At 46.6% G+C, this 13,437-nt stretch overlaps 1 protein-coding gene across 6 annotated transcripts in view; it reads left to right on the plus strand.

Moving 5' to 3' along the window:
* The window catches only part of MKNK1 (MAPK interacting serine/threonine kinase 1), a 41,294-nt gene that overhangs the window by 26,110 nt on the left and 1,747 nt on the right, over window positions 1–13,437 (plus strand). For all 6 annotated transcript variants that reach the window (XM_038558150.1, XM_038558149.1, XM_038558153.1 and 3 more), the window contains 6 exons: window positions 1,409–1,513; window positions 5,072–5,127; window positions 8,696–8,791; window positions 10,504–10,698; window positions 11,319–11,483; window positions 12,720–12,763. In XM_038558150.1, coding sequence (XP_038414078.1) covers window positions 1,409–1,513; window positions 5,072–5,127; window positions 8,696–8,791; window positions 10,504–10,698; window positions 11,319–11,483; window positions 12,720–12,763 — 661 coding nt within the window. The remainder of the gene's footprint in view (window positions 1–1,408; window positions 1,514–5,071; window positions 5,128–8,695; window positions 8,792–10,503; window positions 10,699–11,318; window positions 11,484–12,719; window positions 12,764–13,437) is intronic.

Below are 13,437 nucleotides of genomic sequence, written 5' to 3' on the forward strand. Positions count from 1 at the left end.
TGATTTATTATTAGAGAGAGAACAAGGGGCTTATGGAAAGGGAGAGAATCTCAAGCAATCTCACAACCCTAAGATCATGACCTGAGCTGAAATCAAAGAGTTGGACACTCAGCTGACAGAGCCACCCAGGCACCTCTGTGCCATTTCTACCATGCAGTGCTGGCTCCTCCAGCCCAGAAATACTAGCTTCCAGTAGTGAGCACAGACTGCATGGAACCAGGCCATGTGCTCATGCCTGTGCCATATGTTCACACCCCTGCCCTGCCCAACAACACCAAGATGTTACATTTAAAATGCTGGGAGATGGGCAGCTGGGTGGCTCAGTGATTGAATGTCTGCATTCAGCTCAGGTCATGATCCCAGGGTCCTGGGGTTGAGTTCCACATCAGGCTTCCCACAGGGAGCCTGCTTCTCCCTCTGCCTATGTCTCTGCCTCTCTCTGTGTGCCTCTCCTGAATAGATAAATAAAATCTTTAATAAGTAAAATAAAATGCTAGGAGTTATCTGTAAATGTATTGCTTAGAGTGCAGCCCTACTGAGGCCAGACCCACTGCAGTAGGTAAAGAGATTACGGTTGGCTCAGGGCAGCCCATACCCCAGCAGTTAGACCACATATCCATTTGAGGGACAGTCTAGTCTGGACAGGTGTTACAGCCACATTTACTGGACTTAAGTCCTGATGCTTCCACATACTGGTATTTCATCTTGAGCAAGTTGCTTAGCCATTCTTGGCTTCAGGTTCCCCATCTATAAAAGGGGATAGCCATATTTTGTACATTTTGTACAGTTGTGGTGAGGCTAAGGTAATCAGTCTATCTGAAGACTATTATTACATAGTGCTTGGCACACAGTAACTATCCACTAAATGTTAACCATTGCCAACAAAATAATAATAATAATAATAATAATAATAATAATAATAATAGGAAATTCAGAAGGAAAGCACTTTTCCCCCTTTTACTAGACTTCCTAGACCTTTACATAACTGGCAAGGTTGGGGCATTTCTGTTTGCAGGCTTGTGCTCTTGTTTGAATCTGATATCAAATGCAGAGGGGGAAAAGTTCTTATGGAGAGGTCCCCCAACCTTATGTGAATTCACTTTTAGTTCTTTCTTATTTCAGAAGCCAAATCTGCCCCAATGGCATTAATATTTTTGGTCATGCAAATAGTTGTTGTCTCTCCCTTCTGTGCTCATCATGGGCAGGTACAGAAGATGGCAACCCAATTCTCTTCAGTCCATTTTTGCGCTGGTACCTCCTTCTCTGTGCCAGGTACCACACTTGGTGCTGGACATTTAGTGATGAATAAGGCTGTATCCTCACCCCAAAATTGTGGCAACTTGACCTCTGAGAAGTTAAACTCCTAAGGCCCGAAAAGGCATACTTCTGTGTCTTGTCTGTTCCCCAGGCTCCATCCTGGCCCACATCCAGAAGCAGAAACACTTCAATGAGCGAGAAGCCAGCCGAGTGGTACGGGACGTGGCCGCTGCCCTTGACTTCCTGCACACCAAAGGTGAACCAAGTCTTTGCCTCGGTGATTGGGTTGGACCGGCCAGTCTCTGGGGACTGAGGGAGAGGTGCAGGCCAGGCAGAGAACTAGGCCAGGAGCTGGTACAGCTGGCACCCCCACCCATGAGGGTGAGGGAGCAAGCCAGGATGGCACTAGACTTTCGATGTGGATGGTGGGCAGATGTGGCACTATTAAGCGTAGGGACACAGGAGAAAGAACAGGGAGGAAAAGGTAAACTTAACGTTGAATAAGATATATGAGTGTATGGGTATGGAGGATCTCCTTTTCCTGTGACAGAAGGATACAACCGCATCATAATACTATTCTAGTGTAAATATTTGGGTGTTACTATTTCTAGTTTTTTTTTTAAACTCAGGACCCTGTGATCAAGACCTGAGCTGATATCAAGAGTCGGATACTTAACCAACTGAGCCACCTGGGCTCCCCCTTTCTAGCCTTTTGAAATATGTCCCCTGTATCTCTCTTTTCAAACTCGGCATGGTAGTTTATAACTAGTTTTATGTCCTGTTCACGATAAATAGAAAATGCATTTTTCTCTTAAGATGGTTAAGTTTGAGATATCTGTTGAACATTATGATGATAAATTGCGGGTTGCTGTTGTTCAAACTACACTTCAGTTTACAGTCCCTTATCTAGAACTGATTATTTAAGAACTCTTATAGTGAATTAAATCTTTTTACAAATTAAGTATTTTTGTATTTCCATAAATGTGTTTGACTATTACATTTTTAAAACATGCCTAACAGCAGTGCCATGGAAAAACTAATTCTGGCGTTACCTTTTTACGAGCTATATGCTCTCTCAGTAATAATGTCTACCTGCAGAGTCATGGTGGGAAGAGAGAATTATATCCTCAGCAGTAGTCACCACTGCTATAGTTAGCGTTAGGCACTGTTCTCACTCGCTTATGGAACCTGTACACAGCCTATGTATGAATTGTGTACCTATAACATAATTGGGGCCTAGTGCTTGGCACATAGTAGTTTTTCAATATAATAGTTATTTTTAAAGATTTTTTATTTATTTATTAGAGACACAGAATGAGAGAGAGACAGGCTCCATGCATGGAGCCTGATGTGGGACTCGATCCCAGATCTCCAGGATCATGCCCTGGGCGGAAGGCGGCGCTAAACCACTGGGCCACCAGGGCTGCCCCATAGTAGTTCTTCAATATTGTTCTTTCCTCCATCCTAATCCCCCCCACTTGACAGAAAGCATTTTGATTCCTAATATTAATTACCTTAAAATAAAGTATTCTGGGGCACCTAGGTGGCTTAGTTGGTTAAGCGTCTGCTTTTGGCTCAGGTCATGATCCCAGGGCCTGGGAATGGAGCCCCGTATCAGGCTCCTGGCTCAGTGGGGAGCCTGCTACTCCCTCTGCTCCTCCACCCATTTGTGCTTGCTCTCACTCTCTCTCTCTCTCAAATAAATAAAGTCTTTTAAATAAATAAGTAAATAGAGGATTCTGTCTGGATGAGGAGTCGGGGTGGATTGAATAATTGGTGACTTAGCTCTGCTCCCTTCACTGTGGTGGATATTGGCTGGCCACATAGGTTGTGAATGCCTAAGAACACTTGTAGGCATGCTGGGCATATGTCCTACCTTGTGCCAGCAGTGTAATGCAGACTGGGAGGAGGGCACGTGTGCAGGGAGTTAAGCCTCACTGGTCTTACCTCATTTCCTCCTGCGGCTGAAGGGAGGTCTCCACACTGACAGTGCCCATGTTTGGCGCCTGACCTGCACATGTGATGAAAGTTCCTAAAACGGGTGTCTGTACTTGGCCCAGCATGATGAATAGCACTGGTTCTGTTTCTGAAAGCCAGGATGCATGTAGGTAACACCTGCTTGACAAAGATTTACAACTGTTCCCCAAGCTGCCTCTGCAAATTGCAAAACTGGGTCACACTTTTTGTAAGACCCATACCTTAGAGGCGGGGCAGAGGCAGTTTTATTTTTTATATATTTATATATTTATTTATTTTTAGAAGAAGGCACTAAAGGGAACAGAGCTGGTGTGTGTTAGGAGTTCTGTAGTGCTTGCTAACATCTAGCCAGCCAGTTGCCCAGGTGACTTGAAGTTGGGATGAAAAACAATTTCTGGCTGAACTTGGCTGTTTTCTAAATAACTTCACACTGGGAAGATGAATTGGGCAGGAATGGGTCAGCCCGGAAACAAGTTCCACACTTTTAAATACTGGGCACGCCGCAGCTTAACCTCTGGGAAATGAAGCAGAGCAGCTCGATGGCTGGCGTGCTCACAGAGGCAGGCCCATTATTCCAGCATGGCGCTCAGTTCTCAGGCTGCGGGACGACTGGGCCATAGGCACCTATTTGGAGAGCAAGTCTCCATGTGTGGCTTGTGATCCTTCTGTGGGAGCACTTGGTGTAATGGAAAATATCTTTCACTTTTAGTGCAGCTAGCTGTAGCCCGACTCAATTTGTACAGCCTGGACTGAGTTGCTCTGGGTTCTCATTCAATTAGGTGACTGATGAAGTTACTTAGCTGCTGGAGCTCAAGTTTTCCCTCCCTGGTGAAGTACCTCAGGTGGGCTGGGCCTCTGCCTCCTACCAGGGAATTGGAGGGCTGCCTGAGAAGTTGGTCATCAAGGGAGTTTTGGAAAAGCAGATTCTGCTTTTCCCTATGACTCCATGAATCCTCTGAACATTAGCTGTTTGGCTCTTGCTCCACTTTCCAGCCCTTCTGTCTATACATCGTACATCCCGCAGGAGGTAGGACGGTTGGAGTTTCTGTGTCCACCGTGGCCCTATGAGTTGGTTTTCTGTCTCTGTCTGTGTTCAGAAGGTGGTCCTCCCCCTTCCCCACTGCTGCCTCGGTGCCTTGTTGGCCAGGTCAGCCAGGTCAGCAGCTTTTAACCACTCATGGAGTAAGCTGCTATCTGCTGGCTCCTTTAGGAGATCTAGTCAAAATGCAGGGAAGGTGTCTCTTAAGAACAGCCCCCTTGAATCAAAGCAGTCTTTGTTGTGCTTCCGCCAGGACTGTCTTGGACATGCAGAACAGGTGAGAAGGGGATCAGGCAAGCTTTGGAAGATTTGTTAGCTAACCCTTGGTCCTCTGAACATTCAGGGAGTCCCACCTATGGAATCTTTTTTTTATAAGTTGGCCACACAGAAGAAATGAGATAGAGCAGCTTCAGCCCCCTGAGATGCTCTTAAACAAGGCACTAATTATTTCTGCATTGCTATTCCAAGCCTGGCCATTTGCAGGACTCTGCTTCATTTTAGGCTTCTTATTCTTGGTTGTCACTGCAGTACTGAGAGGTAGGCTGGCTGGGATTCATTTAGCCCCCTTCTTATCCCTGCCAGACTTCTAAAGCTTCGGGTTCAAAAGAACTTGCAGAATCAACTGTGCTTTTGGTTTGTCTCTGGTTACTTCTGCCTCCTGCAGCTCGTTGATTTTTTAATGTACCATAATTGGGAATTAATCTGTGAACAACAGCATTTGGAAAAAATTAATTGTGTGTGGAATGTTTGATAATTATGTGCATATGTTAACCATTTCTTTGCTCTTCGTCATTTCAGGCATCGCTCACCGCGATCTGAAGCCAGAAAATATATTGTGTGAGTCTCCAGAAAAGGTACATAGGGCTGACTTGGGGAAGGGGCGGTGTCAAAGTTTACATGATGTGGGGAAGCCACCTCCACTCTCAGTTAGGTCGTTAGCAGTTTCTCGGCCACAGATACCAACCTGCACTGATTATTACGGACACATGAGAATGTTAGACCAAATGTGTAGTGTTTCTGCATTCCTTTTTTTTTTTTTTTAAGATTTTATTTACTAGAGAGAGAGAGCAAGAGAAAGAGAGCATGAGCAGTGTGAGGGATGGAGGGAGAAGCAAACTTCCCACTGAGCAGGGAGCCTGATGGGGAGCTGAATCCCAGGACTCCCTGGGACTCCAGGATAATGACCTGGGCTGAAGGCAGACACTTAACCAACTGAGCCACTCAGACGCCCCATGTTTCTGCATTCCAAATCGGGTTAATCCCTGTCTCATCTTTGCTCTTTATCAATAGTGTGATTGGCTTAAGCCTGAGAATTTGTAGAATACATAAGACCTGCACAAAATGTTTTCTAGACTAGTGCACCTGTCTTTAGAGCGGTGGGTGTGTCATAAACAACAACTGAATCTTCCGTGAAGCAAATCTTCCGTGAAGCAAAGGATGTTTATGCTATGGTATATATGCCAGCTAGTGCCCACCACTTAAAGTAATAATTAGGAAGCAAGCTCCTGAAAAGGGTTTCTGCTTCCATTTGTATTTCCAAAAGTGCCCATTAAAAAGCAAACATGAAAAAAAAAGAAAAAAAAAAAAAAAAATAAAAAAAATAAAAAGCAAACATGTATATGTGGTATTGAACAGATGCAACCTATTTTAGACTTGTACTAGCAAATGGAAGCATTTGCACTAGCTATAAGTGTGTCAGCAAATGGGAGCATTTGCACTGCTATAAGTGTGTCAGGATCTGACAAATTCTGTGTTTCTGTGAAGGGATTGAGGCCCTGGTGGTTCTGCTGGCACATATTCATGGCTCTGTGTGTATGTATATGGGTGCGTATGTATGAACACATATTGTTGGGCTGAATTAAGGGATAGCCCATAAATAGGAATGGCTGCGAGTGAATGTGTTGAGTGTAAGCTGCTGCTTATAACTCTTTTGTGGGGAGTAGTAATACATTAGCTCAAATAAGGTCTTGTGACTTCCTGTCAGTGGGTCTGGCATAAGACTTTATAATTTGTAACTGTTATCATTATGATTGTTAATAATCATAGTTAATAGTTCTTGAGTGCTTACATTGTGCCAGGCACTTATATTTTATTAAATACTTATAAAATCTTATGAGGTCAGTACTATTATTATCCTCACTGTATGGATGATGAAACTGAAGTGCAGGTAGATTAAGAAGCCTGCCCAATGTCACCCAGCTGGTAAGTAGTAGAGTATAGATTAAAACGAAGATAGTATGACCCCAGAACTCCACAGGCGCTCTGACCTATTCTGTTGCCTCTGGGTACAACATGCTTTCATGGCTTTTGTCCTCTCATTTGATCTTAGTGGCTCAGGATTGTTGCTCCTTTTCTGTGATTGAAAAACTAAAACTAAGAGCGACTGAGCATCAAAAGGCATTATCCAGAAAACTAAAAGATAAGCCACAGAATGGGAGAAAATATTTGCAAAGCATGTATCTGATAAGGATTTAATATCCAAACTATAAAGAAATTCTAAAACTCAACACTGAAAAGACAACCCAATTTTAAAAATGGGCAAAGGTCTTGAATAAATATTTCTCCCCAGAAAGTATACAGAGGGCCAGTTATATGAAAAGATGCTCAACATCCTTGGTCATTAGGGAAATGTTGATCAAAACCACCATTAGGGGCACCTGGGTGGCTCAGCCAGTTAAACATCTGCCTTCTGCTCCCAAGGTTCTGGGATCATCTCCTTCCCCCATCCCCCAACATCTGGCTCCCTGCTCAGCGGGGAGCCTGTTTCTCCCTCTCCCTCTGCCCTTGTCCTGGCTCATGCTCTCACTCACTCTCAAATAAATAAAATCTTAAAAAAAAAAAAAAAAAAGCCACCATTAGACACCACCTCACAGCTACTAGGATGGTTAGAATTAAAAAAAAAAAAAAAGAAAAAACAGTGAAGAGCAAATGCTGATGAAGCTGTAGAGAAATTGGAACCCTCATACACTGCCGATGGGAACAGAAAATGGCACGGCCACAGTGGAAAGCAGTGTGGCAGTTCCTCACCAAGCTTAACACGGGGTTGCCATACTGCTCAGCAGTTCCACACCTATGTATTTATCCAAAAGAATTGAACACAGAGGCTTGAACTTGAACATTAGTGTTCATTGGAGCATTAGCCACAACAGCCAAAAGCTGGAAACAACCCAAGTATCCATGAACAGGTAAATGGATAAACAAAATGCGGTCCCTCCGTACAATGGAATATTGTTCAGTTCCGATCCACACTACACTGTGGACAAACCTTGGAAACAGTATGCTAAGTGAATAAGCCAGACACAAAAAGACAGGTATCGTGTGATTCCACTTACATGAAATACCTGAAGTAGCCAAATTCATACAGATGGAAAGTAGATCGGATGTTACTAGAGAGAAGGGAGGAATGGGGAGTTTATAACTGATGGTTTTGTTTGGGATGATGGAAAAGTTTTAGAAACTTAACACTGGAGATGGTTGCAGAACAGTGTGAGTATAATTAGTGCTGCTGTATTATACATTTAAAAATGGCTGAAGCAGATTATTTTATGTTATACATATTTTATCACAAAAAAAGAGGCTAAGTGGGGGAAAACAAGAGTACAAGAGAGAAAAGAAGGAGGAAGGGAGAGGAGAAGAAAGAAAGGAAGGGAGGGAGGAAGGGAAGTTGAGAGACTGTGCTGGCTTCCTCTGAAGGTCAGTGGCTAAGCTGGGATGCCCACAGCCCGCATTTTTGAGAGGCTCACTGTGCCGTTCTGCATGCACATGAAGTGTCCTCCTGGTTGGCTCATGCTATCTGTGGTTTCAGGGGCAACATCCAGTTTGGGTGACCAGCCATCACAGTTGGTTCAGGCCTGAGGGGTTTCCCAGGATACACAACTTTCAGTACTGCAGCCAACAAAGTCCCAAGCAAGCAAAGACAAGCTGGTCACCCCAAGGCACCTAAGGTGGTACCCTCCACTGAATGAGTCACGAGGAGTCTTTTCACGAATACATACTTAGTTCTGTGATTCTGCAACCTACACCATCATCTGTCATCTGTGGGCAAGAGTTCCATAGGTTTGCTACTTGTTTTACTAAGTTCACAGTAGTCTGACACCACGTAGCACACCCACTTTCTCTTAGGAAGTGAGAAAAGAATATGGGGCAAAGGACACCTTACAATAAATCCTCAGGTGATTTCTAGTTAGCCCAAGGAGAGTAAACATGATGTGACAGATAAAGCAGGGCTTTGACATGGCAGCCAGAGAGAGAAAGAGACAGACAGAGTGTGTTGTGTGCAAGAGTGAGAGTCAGCGAGTAAGAGGCCCCTACCCTCCACACGGGGGGAAGGAGTGAGGGAGGGTGAGTGTCACAGTCACATTGGTCTCTTCATGCCCTTGGGCTTCTTATATTTGTAACCTTTGCTTTTTCCTTCGTTTTCAGGTGTCTCCAGTGAAAATCTGTGACTTTGACTTGGGCAGTGGGGTGAAACTGAACAACTCCTGTACCCCCATAACCACACCGGAGCTGACCACTCCAGTATGTATGGCTGGGCACCCTGTACCACCTCCTTCAGGGCTCCTGTACATTTGAAGTACCCCCAGCCCAAAGGTGGAGTCCAGAACAGAGGGCTAAGGAAGGAAAATCAAGTGTTTCTACCTCACTACCAGCTGCCTGAGTTGTCCTTTGGCCACTGCTTTGTGAGCCACCCCTATCCCGTCAGTGCTCAGTTGCAAACAAAATTGACATGAGAGCTTTTAGTTTGGGGCAGGTCCTCTGCCAATGATGAGACAAATTGTATCTGTGGGAACAGACTGGGCCCTGACGCCTGTCCCAGGTAGAGACAGACACTATCCCACGCCAGCCCTTTGCACCTGAGCACATGATAGCTCTGTCCCTGGCAGCATCTCAGCACACCCCCCTGTGATGGAGGATGGAAAGTGTGGTCTCTCTGTGGCCAGAACTGAGAGGTCCCAGCTTTCTCCATGTAGAATCACTTGGCTAAGTTACCTTGTTGCTTCCTTCACTTCGCATTTCATGCCCAGATGTGCAGCTAGGAGCTGTTCTTCCTAAGACGTATCTTGTACATACCCGATGTACTATAATTATTATGAATCTTTTGAGATTTTCATGCCTCATAAGTGAATTTTCCTAATAACCTTTTTTAAGACCTGCATTTCAATATGCTCATGTCTTATTAAAATTGACATTATTAGAAATGTTTCTGTATTAGCTTCTACGCTGAGCTACCTTGTTCTCAAAGTCATTAACTCTAATTGCCAATAACGTGGAAAATATCCTTTCTCTACTTCCTATCTTCCCATCTAATTAGTTGTGTGTGTTGAAGGCAAGGGAGGTATCTCTTGGCAAGCCTGAAATAATGAAGAGGGGATCAAAAAGAATTTGTTTTGTTTTTATCAGCATTTTCTATGCAAGGAGAAAGGAAAGAATCCCAAATTCTTATACTGGATTTACCACTGATGTGCTTGAACCATATCCTTACCCCAATCTAACCATTGTTTTCTCATCTATAAATGGGAGAAGCAGGGAGATTGGATTTGTTCTAAGAGCTCTCCCAGCTTTGATGGGATCTTAATCCTAAATTCTCTTACCTCCTTGGTGTAAGCTGGAAGAGAAGCTTGGCAGGACTTAACTTTAAGAACTTGTTTTATTGGGGGAACCTGGTGGTTCAGTCAGTTAAACATCCGACTCTTGATCTCCACTCAGATCTTGATCTCAGAGTCATGAATTCAAGCTCCATCCTGGGCATGGACCCTACTTAAAATTGAAAAACAACAGCAAAAACAAAAACAAAAACAAGAAAAACCTCCTTGCTTTATGGGATTGAGTGTCCACAGATGCCTTCCCAAAACCGTGCCCCTGGTATGTTGAAGTATCTGTATATTAAGTGTCTGCAGAGAGCTGAGGTAGAGATTCCTGCAGCTTCTTGACCAGGGGCCTCTGCCTATCAGAATAGGACCTGGAATGATAGGAAGGTGACCTGGAACTGGTCTTGTGGATCATGGGGAATGCTAGGACTCACTCCATTTACAAATGCTCAGTCGGCCCAGCTTTTCTAAGTGCCTTGGTGGTATCAGGTGAGCCCTGGCTGGCTGTCCTGACAACTCCCTGCTCTGCAGCCTAGCCTCCTGCTCAAGTTCCATTACCTTCTACTCTTCACCATCTCCTCTCCCTGTGACTAAACCTCTCCCTTCTCTGCTGTTTCCCCTCCTCAACTTTGGCCTCCACAGTGTGGCTCTGCAGAGTACATGGCTCCAGAGGTGGTGGAGGTCTTCAGGGATGAGGCCACCTTTTACGACAAGCGCTGTGACCTGTGGAGCCTGGGCGTGGTCCTCTACATCATGCTGAGCGGCTACCCCCCCTTTGTAGGTCACTGTGGGACCGACTGTGGCTGGGACCGGGGAGAAGTCTGCAGGGTGTGCCAGGTGAGCACAGGACCAGCCTTGCTGGGGGTGGTCAATGTGGTTATGGGATGCCCAATGGGACTGGGCTAGAGGTGGTTTCTGCTCTAGAAGGAGGTCTCTAATGCCCTTTCCCCTTCTGCCCAAGGGCCAACAGTAGGATGAGAGAGAGATAGTCAGACACTTAGCCCAGTTGGGCATTCAAGGGAGAGTTGCTAGAGGGGAACAGACCTGAGCTGAGTCTTCATGAGGGTATGAGACAGCTGCAAGCATGTGGGGAAAAAGAGTGTAAGTATAAGGTTGGTGCTGGGGGTAGCCGAGACCTGATAGTTTGTGAGGGCCACATAGTTCATTTGTGAGGGCCACATATGAAGGGCCAAGGAATTTCAGCTGTGTTCCCTAGTTGGCATACCCACCCAGCCCTCCAAGTGGCCTAGCCACCCCTGCCTGCAAGGGGCATTCTGTGTGTGGTCTGATGACAGCAGGAAGTAGGGATCAGGGGAAGGCCCTAGCCTCTGGCATCCTGAAGCCATGAGCTGCAGCTTCAGCAGAGGCTGATGTGACCCAGGGTGACCAAATCAATGGCAGGCACATCCTGCTTGTTCCCTGGCAGGGTGGCCTCAAGAGGAATCTTCTTTACCTAGAACAAGCTATTTGAGAGCATCCAGGAAGGCAAGTATGAGTTTCCTGACAAGGACTGGGCACACATCTCCCCCGAAGCCAAAGATCTCATCTCCAAGCTCCTGGTTCGAGATGCCAAGCAGAGACTGAGTGCTGCCCAAGTCCTGCAGCATCCGTGGGTGCAGGGGGTGAGTAATCTGGGAGGGGCGGCATCCCATCTCCTCAGGCCTGTGGCCTGGCCATGAGGAAGCTTTTATAGTAGTAGCAAGTGCTGGATGGCAGCCCAGGTGCTGACCTGAGCCAGAGGGAAACCATATGGCAGCTTCAGTCCTTGTGCACGTAGAGTGAACTGGCCACTGATGTTGCCCCAGAAGGAGCCCCTTAACCAGTCATAGACTTGGCTCTGACCTTGGCCTCAGACTAGGCTCCTAACTGACCCTTGCCTCTCAGGAATGAACAGAGGCCTCTGGGGGATTTGGCACATGCATCCTGCCATTCTCGGAGGCACACAGTCTGGGAAGCAGCCTGGTATTGGTGCTGGGGGCCTGTGGCACCCTCCCCTTATACAGACGTATCATCAGCTAAGAACGCCCAGAAGCAGGGCCTTGCTTCCCTGCTTACAGTGAGGATACATTGGAGGCACGTAGATTCTCCTCGTGGTCCTTGGGTGCAGCTTGCCTAAAAGGGAAATGGTGGTATTTCCCCCAAACGAAGGATCCAAGTCTTTACCAGAAAACATTTTTAACCATCCTCCTCAGTGAGTCAGGTACTGACTTCTGCCCCTCTGAGGGGTCAGCCAGGCCTCTGTGATTCGCTGTGTCATTGGGCTGCCAGGCCCTGGCCAGCCTCACTGGCCCTTCCAGGAGAAGGAAGCAAGCTTTGCCAGCTTGTTATGGGGGGGGAGGGGACCCAACATAAGAACCTCTGAGTGACTAATTCCCAGCCACTCAAGAATTGCTGTCTTTACTGAGCACCTACCCATTGCCCAACTCTGGCGAGACTGGGATGAGTAAGACCCAATCCCTGTCTTCTTGTCTTGGTGGGGAGAGGGGGACAAGGGAATAAATGATGGAACAGTGTAGCAAATGCTTATCGAAAGTGCCAGGGGCACAAAAGGACGAGGCTTCCCCACTGCTTGGATGGACGTCGGGAGGCGGCTGGAGTGGGAGAGTGAAGTGACCCTCGAGCTGGGTCTTGGAGGACAGAGGACTCTGCCAGGCAAAGGGATGCGTCTCCATGCAGAGTCAGCTGGGTTCAAGTTGTCCTCTCTTGCTCTGTCCTTGGAAGGTCTGACCCTGCAGGCACGCTTGGCCGAGTCTCTGTACTGGGCCAGGAGCCGCTAGTAGCCTCTGCACTGGTGTGGGTTGGGCAGCTCTTGAAGGAGGGAGCAGTGCTTACCCCCACGTCTATCCTTCCCATTCCAGCAAGCTCCAGAAAGAGGACTCCCCACGCCACAAGTCCTCCAGAGGTAAATGCTCCAACCACACCTGATGCCCTTCTTTCTTTGGCTTTGACTTTCCCTCAAACTGTCAGCCACGTTGGGGTGGAGGTGGGACGGGGAGCCTAGCTCTAGGCTCAGGTGTCGACCTCCTGAAGGGGCTTCCCCACCTGCCTTCTCTGCGTGTCTCCTCCTCGCTTTCCCCTCTTCTCTTCCACCACCTGACGGCCTCCCCTGCCCTCCAGCTCCTTCAAGCACCTTGGGTACTGTTTGCAGGAGAAAAAACTCTTTCCATATCCACTGGCATCTAACTAAAAATCACCATTTATAGCCCAACAACCCTATCTGTAGGTGATTCACCCCAAGGTTTCCTTCTGCTGCTGCAGGTTGGTGAATGTAGCAGGAGAGGGCGCTGCGAGGCAGTTGGACCAGTTGTCACATCACCACTAGACTGGTGCATGCCAGAAATGGTGCTAAGGGCTCTACAGAGATTCTTTTCATAATCTTTATGATAAATTTAAAAGAGAGGTGCCCCAGTTACTCCATTTTGTGGATGAGAAAACCAAGAATAGGGAGATTGAGGTAACTTGATACTCAGGGCCACACAGTTGCCTTGGGAGTTGGACTTTGAACCTAGATCTTTGACTCTAATGCCTTTTAACACAAGACCAGGTTTCTAGTGAACACTGCTCTGTTCCCAAGGC

Source organism: Canis lupus, chromosome 15 (genome assembly GCF_011100685.1).
Source record: "Canis lupus familiaris isolate Mischka breed German Shepherd chromosome 15, alternate assembly UU_Cfam_GSD_1.0, whole genome shotgun sequence".
NCBI classification, from domain to species: Eukaryota; Metazoa; Chordata; class Mammalia; order Carnivora; family Canidae; genus Canis; species Canis lupus.